This window comes from Lagenorhynchus albirostris, chromosome 13, assembly GCF_949774975.1.
Source record: "Lagenorhynchus albirostris chromosome 13, mLagAlb1.1, whole genome shotgun sequence".
Taxonomy (NCBI): domain Eukaryota; kingdom Metazoa; phylum Chordata; class Mammalia; order Artiodactyla; family Delphinidae; genus Lagenorhynchus; species Lagenorhynchus albirostris.
The window spans coordinates 78,441,811-78,459,840 of record NC_083107.1 but is presented as its reverse complement, the minus strand read 5'-3'; the positions used below and the strand labels follow the sequence as shown (position 1 = coordinate 78,459,840).

The 18,030-nt window shown below is 44.4% G+C and overlaps 1 protein-coding gene across 1 annotated transcript in view; it reads right to left on the bottom strand.

Moving 5' to 3' along the window:
- Nucleotides 1–623: 623 nt before the first annotated feature.
- The window catches only part of NBAS (NBAS subunit of NRZ tethering complex), a 336,980-nt gene continuing 319,573 nt past the window's right edge, over nt 624–18,030 (bottom strand). The window contains exons 51-52 of the mRNA XM_060168734.1: nt 17,816–17,944; nt 624–1,021 (exon numbers count right to left, since the gene is read on the bottom strand). Coding sequence (XP_060024717.1) covers nt 746–1,021; nt 17,816–17,944 — 405 coding nt within the window. The 3' untranslated portion in view covers nt 624–745. The remainder of the gene's footprint in view (nt 1,022–17,815; nt 17,945–18,030) is intronic.

The following is an 18,030-nucleotide window of genomic DNA, read 5'->3' as shown; positions in this document are numbered from 1 at the left end:
CAGCCAATCCTGGCTGGCTCTGTCAGCCCACCCCCCAGTTACAGAGGTTCTACAGACACGCAAACCCGTCAGCCTTCTACGGAGATGCTGATAGCTTTGGAGGCCCCTAATCAATAGGCAGCCATCGTGTGCTGGTATTGATCGTCTACCTGTGGCTTTCAAACCACAATTCATCTACATGAGTGACGCGGGGGAAGAGGTAACATTTCCTGGGCCCCTGCTAAGTAGCTGACAGAGCCTCACATGACACACAACAGCCTGTGAGATAAATAACACAACCCTCATTTTCTACAGGACAGACTAAGGCTCTGAGAGGGAGTACTTTGCCCAAAGTCGCATAACTAACCTGAGACGTGACTCCAGGTCCGTCCTTCCTCCGTCCAGGACGTGCTCCAGCCACTGGCCATTCCACACGTTCTCCCCTTCCACCACCACCACAGCCAATGCCCTGAACTGAAGTTTTAGACACTGTATTAATTGTATTCTATCAGAAGAGATGGTTTAAAAAATAAATAAATAAATAAGAAGAGTCCAGTCTCTCTTAGTAGGAAAGTATGTTAACCAGTCGCTTTAAGAAAGAAAACAAAGTAAAAAAAAAAAAAAAAAAAAAAGTGGCAGCTTGCTCATCATTTATATACAGCTTTATTTGCAATTCGCTGAAACCACTGAGAACAACTGACAGGTACACATGTTGCCTCTGGAAACAGTTGAGCCTGGTGACGGCGGTGGCCACGGGCGAGCGTGCTCACACCCAGTGCTGCGCTGCACCCAGGGCTGTGCTGAAGGTCCTCAGGGCCCGGTGGGTGCCCCGCGCGGCCAGGAGGAGTGACCCGGCTTCGGCCTCGTGGCCAGCTGCCCGCAGGTGTCTGGCGAGATCCTCTGCATCCCAGCACCCTTGCTGGGGGCTGGCCAAGAGGTGCTCGACGAGACGTGGGTAGAAGGGAGTGGAGACGCACTTCACCAAGAGCTTGGCGTCCAGGAGCAGGGAGAGAAGTTCTCGGTCGCAGTTTGAATCATTCACCTGCAAGAGGTAAGACAGGCAGGCGTGAGGGGCGGGCGTTGCTGACTCCCCACCAGCAGACACAGACACATCCCCGCTGCTGTGCTGGGCGCTGCCCTTCTGCCTTTGTCATCAGAAACCCCTTTACCCTGGCTAACAGCGCCTGTTCCGAGAAGCACACACAGGGCACGAGCGTCTCTGGCGTCACACACACGGGATGGCAGACCCGGTCTCCTTTTCACGTAAGACATGGCCACGTACCAAGACGCCCTGGGATCACAGTGGCAGCTCCCACATCGAGTGTCAGAATCTGTGCTAAATGCCGGACATGTGCTCCTTCACCGCGTCCTCTCGGGCTACCCTGTGAGGCCAGCACTTTAACCTCCTGACTTCACATTTTAGGAAACTGATGGCTAAGGATTTCGCTTAACATCGTGGTCGGTAAACTGTGGAGCCAGAACCTGAATTAGGTCAGTATGACTTCAAAGCTCGAGCCTGCTAACCACCACATTTCCCATTTCATTTGTGTGTCACCACGGTCCATATTCTTTAACCTCAAACCTCTCCTTCATGTAGATCCCTGTGAAAAAAATTCTTTTCGGAACAAGAAAACCCTTCTTCTACTCCACTGAGAAAGCACATCCATCCCCCCCACTGTTGTAAACAGGGCAGCCGACAGGAGGTGTTCAGAAGTTGTTCTTGCTTAAGCTTCTAGAAAGCTCAGCACGAAACTCACCTTTTTAGAACAAGTTTTCTGTGCTCTATCAGTGGCATATTTTCTGTACTTCCTACCTGGTCTTATCTTCTTGGCCTATGCATGGTTTTCCATGGCTTTGACACTTAGCTTATATTTTTTTGTTTTATTATTGTCCATAGTTTCATAAGGAATCAGGTCAACACGAATCACAGACCAAAGTTCAGAGCTTCTCCTTTACGTTGGGGTGTCACAAAACAGCTTCACGACAGCTGCTTCTTCGTGTCGCTGTGCACTTTTTAATAGTTTGGGGTGTAGTAACCACAGAAATAATGTGGCATTTCAAAGCCAATTATCTCATGTTTGGACCAACTCTATTACGTAACTGTACACGGCGTGAGTGTTCTGTGAGAAGGAGGAAAGGCTACTGGAGACAAGAAGGTCAAGGCCGTCGACTGGCTGCGAGGATTAAAACAAAACAAGTTCTGAGAATAAAAGTTACTGCCCATAACCAGACGGCGCCTATCCTTCATACCAACCAGTGATCCTTCAAACCCCCACAAAGATGTCAGCTCCAGTGCCATCTTCTTGGTGACATTTCCCCTAGATCTCCTGGCCAAGCTGACCCCCCTCACCCCACACTCCAGGACGCTGTACACAGGCCTCTCCGCGCTGTATTATGGTGCTTGGTCCGGCTGCCTTTCTACCACCCTGGGAGCTTCTTGAGGGCACGGGGGGCTGCAGCCCCTTCATTTCAGCATCCAGTTTAATTCGCACTCGTTAAATGGCTGAATGAACCTACCTCACTGAAACCTGTCACATTTTTGTAAAGTGCACACGTACGCGATTGAACAAGATTCTAGACTCAGAACTGGAGTCTTGCAAACTCTGGGCGTCTTTTCTTCAGCCTCTCATTCCATCAACCGTTTCATTCCGCTCATCCACCTCTGACTCAGGAAGACACTGACGTTGAATTCAATTTCGCACTTTTTGTTTGTTTTCGTTTTTAGAGGTGGTGACAAAAGCAACTGGTACAAGACCAGTTTTTCTGCTGCTGAAAGTGGCAGAAGAGCTTTCCATCCTCCCCACTGGGGCGGCTGCTTAAGAAGGTTCTGCATGTCTTCTTTCTCTCCTTTCTCTTTTGCTCCAGAGTAGGAACCAGGACCTGAACTCCATCACGGTGCCTGCCACTTCCTGAGAGGCCCTCACGTGCCACTGAGGCACCTTCTCTGTAAGCCTTAAAACATCCCTTTAAGACCGTTCTGATCTCATTTGACAGACACATAAACCGAGGCTCAGCGAGCTCGGAGCCATGTGTCGAGCATCATAAGGCTGCTGCCGCCCAGGAGCCCTCAGCTCTGACTAGTGCGTGCGTTTACTGTTTGTTCCCCCCCGACCCAGACTACGAGCTCCTCCAGAGCACAGATGGTGTGTCCTCTATTCACCCTGCAGCCCCAGGCCCAGAAGAGCGTGGACCTCATGGGAGGAGCCCAGCAAGATCTGTGGAATGAACACATGAAGAATGAGTAACTCCAAAGCTCGCGTTCTTTCACGGCACACCGCAGCCTCGACACACGCTCGTGTGAGCGCGCGCGCACACACACACGCACGAGTGGCGGCTGAGTTACTGTGCGTGTTGTTAGTTTGGTTCACTGTTAAAAATAAAAAATCCTTCCACCTAACCCTCCAGGAGAGAACAGAGTGTGTGCCAGGATGCTACAGGCAAATGTTTGATAAAATACGTGGATAAAAGTCTCAGCATCCAAACACCGCAGTGGGGTACTTTCTTCGCTGCCCTGAGTAAGTCTTCAAGGCTAGGACACCTTTATTATTCTTCCTGTTGACTCACGACCCCTCCCTCTGGGGGCCTCAAAGGCTCCCAGAAAGGGAATGATGGATTTTTCAGGGGTTCTGTGAGTGCTGCCCCTCTGGTCCCCTCTTCTGTTTGCTTCTCTCCAGCGCAATGACATCCTGAAAGTTGGCTTCCCGTGGGATGTGCCTTTCGGATAACTGCCCGTGTCCTAAGGCAGGGTGGGTGTCTACCCTCCAAAAGCTCTCCGTCTACTATCCCAGCTGAGGAAGCCTAAGGCTGTACTCACGGAAGTGAACTCCGACGTCTCCCCTGTGGTCCTGGCCCGCTCAGAGGTTCCCTAGAGAGTGGCGGAGGCAGAGACCGCGGACCTCCACTGAGCCTGGGCCATGGCCAGGGGAGGGCATGGGGTAATTCTGCTTTAGTTCCTCATAAGCAAATGCTGGGAAAATGCAGGGCTGACTCTGTTTCCTTTCTCTGGCCTTCTACCTGATTCTGGCTCTTTGCAAGATGTACAGGATGCCCAGAGTATACTTTATAATTGTCATGTGCAAGGAAAACACTGCATATTTATTCTGTACATATTTGGGACAACACAGAGAATGAAAGAATACAGAAAGTAAGAGAAGGCCTTTCTAAGGACCCAGTGCAACAACTGCGTTTTAACGAAGAGGAGCCTGAGAGTCTGAGAAGGAGAGGATTGCCCAGGATTGCCCGAGGTCACAGGCAGCCAGAACGGCTCCTCCGCACACACCAAGCCGCCTGCCTCAGGGGCACCAAGGCCAGCCTGGGTCCTCCTCAGCGCAGCAGAGCTCCTGGCGTCATCGCGACATCGTGGAGCTGCTACGTTACTTTGTCAAGCCTCAGCTTGTCTTCGTTTTTCTTGTTTTTGACTAAAATCCTAACTTAAGCCACTAATCATCTGGTACTACCTACCACAGAAGCCTACAACTGTCTTACCAGTTAGAATTACTCATTCTAACCCACTTGATTTTTCTTTGTGAAATAAAAAGAAAAAAATGGAAATAGTTTTACGAAAGAAAGAAGTCTTCTGTATCAGGATCACCACAAGAAAATTATTTTATCCTCCTTTTCTCTCTAGTAATTATCTATATGCAAATATATTTCCACAATCAATCCTGTGACACTTGTACCTACTTTTCTCATATGTTGAGAATTTTTAAAAACTACTTCCACACAGTTTTCATTCCTAAAAAGGTTAATGGGGCTTCCCTGGTGGCGCAGTGGTTGAGAGTCCACCTGCTGATGCAGGGGACACGGGTTCGTGCCCCGGTCCGGGAGGATCCCACGTGCCGCGGAGCGGCTGGGCCCGTGAGCCATGGCCGCTGGGCCTGCGCGTCTGGAGCCTGTGCTCCGCAATGGGAGAGGCCACAGCAGTGAGAGGCCCGTGTACCGCAAAAAAAAAGGTTTAATGGCGAAGTAGTCTATTGAACAAGTTTTTTAACTTCCCCTGCTATAAATAGCTGTTTATAATCATTTGATATTATTGAAACACTACAAGTGAATGGTTTTTACATATATTCTTTCTTTATTTTGAATTATCTCCTTAAAATAAATTATTAGGAGAGGTATAACTGGGGTCTTAGGGGATGACATGTATCCCCCCAAATTCATATATTGAAGTCTTACCCCCCAGTACATGAGAATGTGACTGTATTTGGAGACAGGGCCTTTAAAGAGGTAAATAAGGTTTAATGAGTCATTTGGGTGAATCCTAATCCAGTTTCATTGGTGTCTTTATAAGAAGAGAAGATGACACACACATAAACCCAAAGGCAACCACATGCGGACACAGGGGGAAAGCAACCATCTATAAGTCACGGAGAGAGGCCTCAGAAGAAATCAATCCCGCTGACACCTTGATCTTGGACTCTGGGCCTCCAAGATTGCAAGAAAACAAATTTCTAGTGTGTAAGTTGCCCAGTCTGTGGTACTTCGTTACGGCAGCCTGAGCAGACCAATACATGGGGCAAAGCATCTGAAACAATTTTTGGCTAAGGATGTGAGAGCAGTGCAGTCACACAGTGACGTGGACCGTCCAGCTCACAGTGGTGCTGTCAGGGGAGGAGTGTGTCAGTTCCACTGCAAACTTCTCAGCTTTGGATGTTATTGTTTTGAAAAGAAACTCATTTTGCTAATTTAGGAGCTATGCATAGGTACCTCAAAGATGTTTTTATTTTAATTTATTTGCAAGAATGATTTTTTCCATATATTTCCTGTCATTTTTATTTTTTCTTGTGGGAAGGATCAAATTCTTTGCTCATTAACTGGAGTTTCAACATCATTTTAGACATGTGAAGGAGTTCTTTGTATAACTTAAACATTATATTTGATTTTAGTTATTGATATAATGGACATTCTAACCTGTTGTTGGCAATTCTGTTTTGGTTATTTGTTGTCTTGTAGAAGTTTTACATTTTTATATCATAGGAAAGGATCTGTTCCTTTATGATCCTTTTCCTATTGCTTTAAAGCTTGGAAGCTATACTGGCTTGAAGGATCTGATATGTATGTGTGTATGTGTATGTTTGTGTGGGTGTGTGTATATATACATATACATATATATAATTTTCTGATTTTAAAAATATCTTAACTTTTTAATTGGTCGGCAATCACTTTGGTGTATGGTCCGGGGAAAATCAACATCCCTGACGTCAGCTGGATTGGTGCTTTTTTTTAAAAAAATATCTTTATTGGAGTATAATTGCTTTACAATGGTGTGTTAGTTTCTGCTGTATAACAAAGTGAATCAGGTATACATATACATATGTTTCCATATCTCTTCCCTCTTCCGTCTCCCTCCCTCCCACCCTCCCTATCCCACCCCTCTAGGTGGTCACAACACACGAAGCTGATCTCCCTGTGCTATGCGGCTGCTTCCCACTAGCTATCGATTTTACCTTTGGTAGTGTATACTTGTCCATGCCACTCTCTCACTTTGTCACAGCTTACCCTTCCACCTCCCCATATCCTCAAGTCCATTCTCTAGTAGGTCTGTGTCTTCATTCCTGTCTTACCCCTAGGTTCTTCATGACATTTTATTTTTTTCTTAAATTCCATACATATGTTAGCATACGGTATTTGTCTTTCTCTTTCTGACTTACTTCACTCTGTATGACAGACTCTAGGTCCATCCACCTCATTACAAATAGCTCAATTTCGTTTCTTTTTATGGCTGAGTAATATTCCATTGTATACATGTGCCACATCTTCTTTATCCATTCATCCAATGATGGACACTTAGGTTGTTTCCATCTCCGGGCTATTGTAAATAGAGCTGCAATGACATTTTGGTACATGACTCTTTTTGAATTATGTTTTTCTCAGGGTATATGCCCAGTAGTGGGATTCCTGGGTCATATGGTAGTTCTATTTGTAGTTTTTTAAGGAACCTCCATACTGTTTTCCATAGTGGCTGTACCAATTCACATTCCCACCAGCAGTGCAAGAGTGTTCCCTTTTCTCCACACCCTCTCCAGCATTTATTGTTTCTAGATTTTTTTGATGATGGCCATTCTGACTAATTTTGTATCCTGCTACTTTACCAAATTCATTGATTACTTCTAGTAGTTTTCTGGTAGCATCTTTAGGATTCTCTATGTATAGTATCATGTCATCTGCAAACAGTGACAGCTTTACTTCTTCTTTTCTGATTTGGATTCCTTTTATTTCCTTTTCTTCTCTGATTGCTGTGGCTAAAACTTCCAAAGCTATGTTGAATAAGGGTGGTGAGAGCAGGCAACCTTCTCTTGTTCCTGATCTTAGTGGAAATGCTTTCAGTTTTTCACCATTGAGGACGATATTGGCTGTGGGTTTGTCAGATATGGCCTTTATTATGTTGAGGAAAGTTCCCTCTATGCCTACTTTCCGCAGGGTTTTTATCATAAATGGGTGTTGAATTTTGTCGAAAGCTTTCTCTGCATCTATTGAGATGATCATATGGTTTTTCTCCTTCAATTTGTTAATACGGTGTATCACATTGATTGATTTGTGTATACTGAAGAATCCTTGCATTCCTGGGATAAACCCCACTTGATCATGGTGTATGATCCTTTTAATGTACTGTTGGATTCTGTTTGCTAGTATTTTGTTGAGGATTTTTGCATCTATGTTCATCAGTGACATTGGCCTGTAGTTTTCTTTCTTTGTGACATCCTTGTCTGGTTTTGGTATCAGGGTGATGGTGGCCTCGTAGAATGAGTTTGGGAGTGTTCCTCCCTCTGCTATATTTTGGAAGAGTTTAAGAAGGATAAGTGTTAGCTCTTCTCTAAATGTTTGATAGAATTCGCCTGTGAAGCCATCTGGTCCTGGGCTTTTGTTTGTTGGAAGATTTTTAATCACAGTTTCAATTTCAGTGCTTGTTATTGGTCTGTTCATATTTTCTATTTCTTCCTGATTCAGTCTTGGCAGGTTGTGCATTTCTAAGAATGTGTCCATTTCTTCCAGGTTGTCCATTTTATTGGCATAGAGTTGCTTGTAGTAATCTCTCATGATCTTTTGTATTTCTGCAGTGTCTGTTGTTACTTCTACTTTTTCATTTCTAATTCTATGATTTGAGTCTTCTCCCTTTTTTTTCTTGATGAGTCTGGCTAATGGTTTATCAATTTTGTTTATCTTCTCAGAGAACCAGCTTTTAGTTTTATTGATCTTTGCTATCATTTCCTTCATTTCTTTTTCATTTATTTCTGATCTGATCTTTATGATTTCTTTCCTTCTGCTAACTTTGGGGTTTTTTGTTCTTCTTTCTCTAATTGCTTTAGGTGAAAGGTTAGGTTGTTTTTTCAAGATGTTTCCTGTTTCTTAAGGTAGGATTGTATTGCTATAAACTTCCCTCTTAGAACTGCTTTTGCTGCATGCCACAGGTTTTGGGTCGTCGTGTCTCCACTGTCATTTGTTTCTAGGTATTTTTTGATTTCCTCTTTGATTTCTTCAATGATCACTTCGTTATTAAGTACTGTTTCGCCTCCATGTGTTTGTATTTTTTACAGATCTTTTCCTGTAATTGATATCTAGTCTCATAGCGTTGTGGCCAGAAAAGATACTTGATACAATTTCAATTTTCTTAAATTTACCAAGGCTTGATTTGTGACCCAAGATGTGATCTATCCTGGAGAATGTTCCATGAGCACTTGAGAAAAATGTGTATTCTGTTGTTTTTGGATGGAATGTCCTAGAAATATCAATTAAGTCCATCTTGTTTAATGTATCATTTAAAGCTTGTGTTTCCTTATTAATTTCATTTTGGATGATCTGTCCATTGGTGAAAGTGGGGTGTTAAAGTCCCCTACTATGAATGCGTTACTGTCAATTTCCCCTTATATGGCTGTTAGTATTTGCCTTATGTATTGAGGTGCTCCTATGTTAGGTGCATAGGTATTTACAATTGTTATATCTTCTTCTTGGATCGATCCCTTGATCATTATGTAGTGTCCTTCTTTGTCTCTTGTAATAGTCTTTATTTTAAAGTGTATTTTGTCTGATATGAGAATTGCTACTCCAGCTTTCTTTTGATTTCCATTTGCGTGGAATATCTTTTTCCATCCCCTCACTTTCAGTCTGTATGTGTCTCTAGGTCTGAAGTGGATCTCTTGTAGACAGCATATATATGGGTCTTGTTTTTATATCCATTCAGCCAGTCTGTGTCTTCTGGTGGGAGCATTTAATCCATTTACATTTAAGGTAATTATCTATTTGTATGTTCCTATTCCCATTTTCTTAATTGTGTTGGGTCTGTTATTGTAGGTCTTTTCCTTCTCTTGTGTTTCTTTCCTAGAGAAGATCCTTTAGCATTTGTTGTAAAGCTGGTTTGATGGTGCTGAACTCTCTCAGCTTTTGCTTGTTTGTAAAGGTTTTAATTTCTCCATCAAATCTTAATGAGATCCTTGCTGGGTAGAGTAATCTTGGTTGTAGGTTTTTCTCCTTCATCACTTTAAATATGTCCTGCCAGTCCCTTCTGGCTTGCAGAGTTTCTGCTGAAAGATCAGCTGTTAACCTTATGGGGATTCCCTTGTGTATTATTTGTTGTTTTTCCCTTGCTGCTTTTAATATGTTTTCTTTGTATTTAATTTTTGACAGTTTGATTAGTATGTGTCTTGGCGTGTTTCTCCTTGGATTTATCCTGTATGGAACTCTCTGTGCTTCCTGGACTTGATTAACTATTTCCTTTCTCATATTAGGGAAGTTTTCAACTATAATCTCTTCATATATTTTCTCAGTCCCTTTCTTTTTCTCTTCTTCTTCTGGAACCCCTATAATTCGAATGTTGGTGCGTTTAATGTTGTCCCAGAGGTCTCTGAGACTGTCCTCAGTTCTTTTCATTCTTTTTTCTTTATTCTGCTCTGCGGTAGTTATTTCCACTATTTTACGTTCCAGGTCACTTATCCGTTCTTCTGCCTCAGTTATTCTGCTATTGATCCCATCTAGAGAATTTTTAATTTCATTTATTGTGTTGTTCATCATTGCTTGTTTCATCTTTAGTTCTTCTAGGTCCTTGTTAAATGTTTCTTGCATTTGCTCTCTTCTATTTCCAAGATTTTGGATCGTCTTTACTATCATTACTCTTCATTCTTTTTCAGGTAGACTGCCTATCTCCTCTTCATTTGTTAGGTCTGGTGGGGTTTTATCTTGCACCTTCATCTGCTGTATGTTTTTCTGTCTTCTCATTTTGCTTATCTTACTGTGTTTGGGGTCTCCTTTTTGCAGGCTGCAGGTTCATAGTTCCTGTTGTTTTTGGTGTCTGTCCCCAGTGGCTAAGGTTGGTTCAGTGAGTTGTGTAGGCTTCCTGGTGGAGGGGACTAGTGCCTTGTTCTGGTGGATGAGGCTGGATCTTGTCTTTCTGGTGGGCAGATCCACCTCTGGTGGTGTGTTTTGGGGTGTCTGTGGACTTATTATGATTTTAGGCAGCCTCTCTGCTAATGGGTGGGGTTGTGTTCCTGTCTTGCTAGTTGTTTGGCATAGGGTGTCCAGCAATGTAGCTTGCTGGTCTTTGAGTGAAGCTGGGTGTTGGTGTTGAGATGGAGATCTCTGGGAGATTTTCGCCGTTTGATATTACGTGGAGCTGGGAGGCCTCTTGTGGACCAGTGTCCTGAAGTTGGCTCTCCCACCTCAGAGGCACAGCACTGACTCCTGTCTGCAGCACCAAGAGCCTTTCATCCACATGGCTGGCGAGCGGCTAGGGAAGCGGAGGGTGCCGGCAGGGACTGCTTTCACGGGAGCGGAGCTTCGGCAGGTAACTTCCCTGAGCTCTGGGGCACACTCTCGCGGACTCCGTCTGCCGTGGGCCGCGCGGTGGTCAGGAGCGTGATGCCGGAGTTGGAGCGGCGCTGAGCCCGGTGCTCGCCCTCGCCCGTCTGCCCGACTGGGTTGTGTCGCTGCCCGGGCTCCCGGCCGCTCCTGGATTGGTGCTTTAAGGGCTTGAGGAAGAAAATATATTCGGTCACTTTTGGAGTCAGTTGGATGTTTGAAATAAATATGTGAGAAGTCCAGGAGGATTAGTTGATTTAATTCCTCTGATCAAATAACTCTGAATTAGAGTGCGATGTAGTCGTCTTGTGAAGAGAAAGCAGACAGGCTTTTGGGTGAGAGACCAATTTCCAATCCTGGCTTTTTAGCTACCTAGATGTATGACCTTGTTAAGGATAATCTCTCCAGGCCCCAGTTTCCATATGTGAAATACAGACAACAGACAGGGGTTGAGATAATCTATGTTTTTAACTGCCTAGCACAATGCCTGGTGTAGAGTTCAAGTTCAGTAAATGGCTGGAGTTATTACAGTCAAACAAATCAGGAATAAAGCACAGAAGAAGAAGGAGGCCTTACATATATCATACAATGAGTAACAGGCTTGCCTTCTCTGTCAGTGATTTTTTTTTTTGGTCGGTGATTATTTTTTGAGAATAAATGAAACTTTGCAGATCTTGGGGAAAAAAACTTATTAAAGCACAAAGCACTACTGTCTTCCAAGCCATTAAAACGTTAACTGCTTAATTCCTGTTTCAACAATAGGTAATGAACCTTCTCTGAATTAAATCTTTGATTTTATGGATCTGTACGAAGCTAAGAGTAATTACAGTAAGGAGAGAAGCTGAAATCCCAGTAGCCCAATGCATGCAGGACCTCATTTCAATTACTTTAAAGAAGTTTATTTAATATTATTTCACTGTTTACTTTAGGGAAGGATATTTGTCTCACTGCTACATATCCTATTACTAATAAAAGTTATTAAATATATCAACTACAAGTGCAGAAAAATAAAAGGACAACAGAAGTGTATACTTGGAATAAGAAAAATGCCTGCAGGTAACTTTTTGTTTTCTCTATCTGTTTGCATGACATTCAGACTCCATTTCTCGGCACACCATCAGCTCCACTCCTGGCATGGGATTTAGCAGCATACATACCTCTTCTAAATCCAAAATTAGGACAATCCTCTGACTGAGGATCTAACAATGGGAGAGAATCTTTGAAGATTCAAGCTTGGTCACCTCTATGACCCATTCTGGGGCCCTGAGTTTGGCTGGTTCCAAACTTTGTACTTGTCCCCTTTCTACTTTGCTTAATTCCTTGTGTTATTATTTCATATGTCAATCTCCTGATGAGATAATTCCTCTACACAGAGGGATGTGTATTTTACTTCGTCTTTACAAATGTCTTACCCATTCCTCACTCCAGCACACAGTACCAGCCTATGCACAGTGGTGCTTTATATGTCTGTTCACACTAAGTAAGGCAGCCACCCATCAGAGCTGTCTAGAAATCTAATAGGTTAGCCCATAGGGAGTGAGCTGCCTGTCGCTAGAGGCAACCAGCTGAGATGATTGGGAGATATTCTGTTGCAGAGCTTTCTTCACTGAGAATACCAACTACCAGCTGAGGATGAAGGAAGATGGGTGAAAGCAACATGTCTAGGTATGTACAAGTTAAAATGGTATTTAGAAATAAGTAGATATGCCCAAAATTCTGAGAAAAAGAGCCTGGTACTAAAAGAGACAAAAGAACAGTGATTGTAAAAATAGGTCAGTTTCGTAGAGAATGGACTTGAGGACACGGGGAGGGGGAAGGGTAAGCTGGGACGAAGTGAGAGTGGCATGGACACATATACACTACCAAATGTAAAATAGCTAGCGGGAAGCACCTGCATAGCACAGGGAGATCAGCTCGGTGCTTTGTGACCACCTAGAGGGGTGGGATAGGGAGGGTGGGAGGGAGATGCAAGAGGGAGGAGATATGGGGATATATGTATATGTATAGCTGATTCACTTTGTTATACAGCAGAAACTCACACACCATTGTAGGGCAATTATACTCCAATAAAGATGTTAAAAAAAATAGATCAGTTTAATGGCAACTGGTATCTGTAAGAGATACGGGAAAACACTCACTTGATCCTTCTTTGCATGACTGGATCGCTTCAACCTAACCTGGTTTGGATACGCTTAGAAGAAAACCAGCTGACATAAGGGCCAAAACAAAAGAAGGGCTTTGCAGACACCAAACAGGGTTGTTAGGAGCCCAGCCCAAGGTCCCTGTTATCACAGCACGCCGAGGCTGTGGGGGACATGTGTGAGCCTGACTTCAACGCGAGAAGGCAATATTACGGGAGCGCTACAGCGGGGACAGATGCTCACCAGGGAGGTCCTTGTTGGAAATATGGATTGAGTTAAAGGGGGAACAAAGTAAGGAAGGTTTCCCGGTTTTATATACATGTTGGCCCTTGAACAACGTGGGTCTGAACTGTGCTGGGCCACTTACATGCGGATTTTTTTTCAGTAGGAAATACTACAGCACTGCACAGTCCCTCGTTGGTTGAATCCACGGATGTGGAGGAACCTCAGATGTGGATTCGGAGGAGCCTCGGATACAGAGGGCCAAGCCTAACTTACACGTGGCTTAACCCCTGTGCTGTTCAAGGGTCGACTGTAAACATGTTAATCCAAGCATGCTTTTCTGAGAATCTTTAAAGCTCTCCCTCCAACCTAGACACTGGTCACTGCGAGTAATGTTGGGAGGTTCCAGTACCTTCATGGCAAAATTAAAGGAGATAAGAATCACATTTATTAAAAAACCATGAAGGACTGTGTTGTGGAAGCAACTGCACCGGGCAGAACTGAGATCCACATGTTCAAGATAAAGGCTGCAGGCTTCATTGTAGAGGTGCTCTCTTACAAGGGCTTTCAGAGCACAGCACAGAGCACCCAGGGAGTGGTCAGCTCCCCACCCCTAGCCGGGCTGGACCAGGGCCCAGTGACTTAGCGGATTTGGAAAAGGAAGCCCTGTACCGGGCAAGCTGTCGAGCTAGCTCTGCGCTGCTCTTTTCAGTGCTGATATTATATGGTTCAAGATGCTTTCAGCAAGTTCACTACCCCGTGGAGACAACCCTTTTCCAATATCAGAGAGCCCACTAAGTGAGGTCAAAAGAAGCGGCGTGGTCAAGTACAGGCTCTGAACGCTGGATCCAGGGTTTCAATTTCAGGTCAGGCTACTTACTAGCCGTATGACCTCTGAGGCTCAGTGTTTTCATCTGCGAAACCGGAATGGTATCTTTCCAGAGGATTATTAAAAAGGGAAGGTCAGGATGTTCCTATTATAACACCTGGCACAGTTGGTACTGGAAGATAGTTATTACTAGCATCAGGGAGAAACGCTTAATTAGGTGCCAAAGGTCTTAAACCCTTCCATGAATGATTCTTTTAATAGGCACGTGGTCCAGGGCAGTCCCTGTGGTGTGGCGTTGGGGCAGAGGCACTGAGCAGCACTAAAGGACTGCGCAGTGAAGAGCAGAAGCCACCACACGTCCGGAATTATGAACCGGGAAACGTTCCAGTCTGTGAAGCTATTGTAAATACACATCTGCTTACTTCGATGGAATGAGTCAAGAGACTTCCACCTGGTAGAAAGTATCCAGAGATGAGATTCAAACTCACCAGCAACGAATATACTTCTTGGAGAGAAGAAGGTTTTGCTGGTGAGCTCTAAATCTCACCAAGGCTGACAGAGAGGGTGATCCGGCAGTCAGGACCACACCAGGGTTTTAATTATTCATCAGCGACATAATCTCTAAGAAGGCCTTTCTATTTCTGGCCTAGGAAAGAAGCTGTTGGCCATTTGTAAGGACATGCCAAACACCAGAGGCTTGCAATTTCAGAAAAGTTTAGAGAAAGAAGTGAGCGGGGAAGCTGGTATAATCTCTGGCATCAGCATTAAGTACCATCCTTTTAAATGTAAACACCTATAAAGCTGTCAGTATCTTATAACAAACAGCAGAATAATACAAGCTATCAGCAAGCAAGTGGAGGCGTTTTTCTGCCTGGATCCACGCACTGTGCAGGAACAATTGCCCATCAGAGGAGTTCCTTTGACAAATGTTTTTTGCTTTTGTTGTTTTTTTCAATGTCAACGGGAATTACCGTCAACAACCAAAAGGGCAGAAACAAGTTACTGATGAACTCAGCCCCCCGTACCCACAGTAATGGACGAGTGAATAGCAAAATAAACACAAAAAAAGAAAGCCAACATTTCATATTTTTCACTATAATACCAAGTATGATTTAAAATAGCTTGACAGGAGCCCTGCAAAAAGGCCCAATGAAACTCTTCCCTTAGAAAAGTGTAACATGACTTTTTAATGGTGCTGGGAGAGCAAGGATAAATTATAGTAATTTCTTTTCATTTATATCGCACTCTTGAAACGACAAAATTACAGAGATGGAGAACAGATTAGCAGCTGCCGCTGGCTGCTGGGTGGGTGGGGGAGGGAGGGGCTGGCTGTGGCTATAAGGGGTGGCCTGGGGGGTCCTTGTGATGGAGCTGCTCTGGGTCCTCACTGTAGTCACATGAATCCCCAGGGGACAATACTGCATAGAACTTTACGCACAGACACACACACACACACACACACACACACACACACACACACACACACACACACACACACACACACACACACACACACACACACACACGAGGGCACGTAAAACTGTGAAATCCAAATCAGGTCCAGAGACTGTATCACTGTCAACGTCTTGGTGATAATGATACTATAGTCATGCAAGATGTTACCACTTGGGGAAACTGGGTGAAGGGTACAAAAAATCTTGCTGTTATTTTCTACAACTGAATGTGAACTTAAAACTATCTCAAAACAAGAAGTTAAAAAATGTTTAAAAACTGGAAAAATCTGCAACACTTTATTTCTCTGGAGGATGCAAAAGCTTCCATGAACACACCTGAAGGTCACAGATGGGCCAGCCTAATGTGAGTCCTCAACTTAGTGCAGAGAAGTTACAAGTCAGCGTCATTACCGAATTCCTAAAAGTAAGGGTCTCAGTGGTAGGTAAGCAATTTACACGTCTGGCTTTGCTTTTCGCACCTGAAGGCCACAGAGGGTTTGGGTGTTCTCATCACAACCCTAGGCGAACCACCCACAGACTTTTAGCACAGTGCTGCACGTCAAACGTGCAGATCAAAGTGTTACATGGAGGGAAACTAGTGCCATTTAAAAATGACTTGGGTGATGCAACATTCCCATTTGATTTCTTATTTTGATGGTGTGTGCACGTGTGCGTGTGCACATGCGTGTATGCAGGGGTGTGTGGCAGGCAGCAGGGCTGGTTCACAGTTAGGGAGCCCCCCTTCTAGTTGCAGTTCTGATGCATTTGAGATAAAGAATCTTTAAAATGAAAACTGACACGCTCGCCTATGGAATTCAGGAGTGTGTCAGGAATGCCCTACACAGGACGAACGGGGAATGGCAATGTTTAAATACGTCACTGTTTTATGCTCAAAGAGGGCCATGGCAGGTTTTAGTGGGAAGACCTGAGCAGAGATATGAATACGTTAAACGGTGGTGAGGGAAAAAAGACACTGAAAGTATGCAGCCTGATTTTCTCCAGTTTTCCCTTCTTCCCGATGTCTTGGATTTGCAATTAAAAATCAGCTAAGAAAAATAATCTCACTGCAGTTCTTAGTTTCTTGTAAATTCCCAACATTATGCAACTTTTATTTCAGCACAGAGAGACAGGGAGGTTACCACTGGACAAGTCCCCTCAATTCCCTACTTCAGTCTAGTTTCTAGAAAGGCCCTTGTCATGCTCAACTATCAGTGATAACGAAGCTTTTTTTTTTTTTTCCTGTACGCGGGCCTCTCACCATTGTGGCCTCTCCCGTTGTGGAGCACAGGCTCCGGACGCGCAGGCTCAGCGGCCATGGCTCACGGGCCCAGCCGCTCCGCGGCATGTGGGATCTTCCCGGACCGGGGCACGAACCCGTGTCCCCTGCATCGGCAGGCGGACTTTCAACCACTGCGCCACCAGGGAAGCCCCACGAAGGGCATTTTTATCAACACAAAATCTTTAGAGAAACTTTACATTATTTTGAAAATATATCTAAATGAATAAAGGCACTAGGTTTTTCTCATTTTGTTCATTATTACTGTTTCCAAATGCAATTATGTTCTGCTTTCTGCATCCTTTGTCATTGACAAGATTGTACATCCATGACATCTGTTCATCAATCTCTTCACTGCATCACTGCTCTAGGATCCTGCTGCCCTCTCTGGTCCCTAAAAGACATCCTCTTATGTTTTTGTTAAAGCACACACAGACACGCTTCAAGTGAAAGAATGATCGCCCTGCAGAAGGGTTTCAGTAAGGACAATACAATGCAGATTCATTAAACACAACCCTGAGCTATCTAATCCTAAAGTGTAAAATTTAAAAAGGGAAGTGAAAGCTTCTTCCTTAATCATGATAACAAGGCAACAGCCTTGAGGGAGGACACTCCAGCCTTGACACTAGCCCCCCATTCCTCAAACGAGGAGGGGCATCAGTGGTGCTGTCAGCCGCCAGAGGAAACACGAGCTCGAGATTCCCGCTGGTGCCAGGAAACATGACTCTTTCTCACCTTTTCTTAGTAGATAACCAAACACATGCAGGCACAGAAAACCTGCCTGATGCTAGGAGCTCCTCGACCAAGATTCCAAGTGGCAAGGACTAGCCCGCTAGTCCCAGGCTGCTCTGACACTTTCTTGAGACGAATACACGGCTTCTCTAGAGAAAATGCTTCATGATCTGGGTTTGTATTCTTGGCACCTAAACCCAGAGTGTGGTTCATGGGAGGAGTTTAGTGAATGTTTGTGAAAGAGACAAATATCTACTGCTTAGACAAACAGAAACAGCTAATGTGGTCAAAGTGGAGATAAAACAGTCCTGAGTAAATCACGGTTGTTCTTGACGAGAATGGCATTACTAATTCATTTCTCTGAAACATAAGAAAGAAATTCCGCAGGGAGCACCTTAGCAATGGCAGTGATGTGGTCCAGGGCCATGGCGTGCAGATGCTCATCTCGGCTCTCGAGGAGAAGCTTCAGAGACGGGAGCAGCAGGGCCTGGTGCTGCAGCAGCGAGCATAGCTCCTTCACACCCTGGAAGCACAAGGGCAACTTTGTGAGTGAGAAGGAAAGGGAGCGCGTCAAAGCGCTGGCATGATTCTGCTTGTGTCTTTCCACAC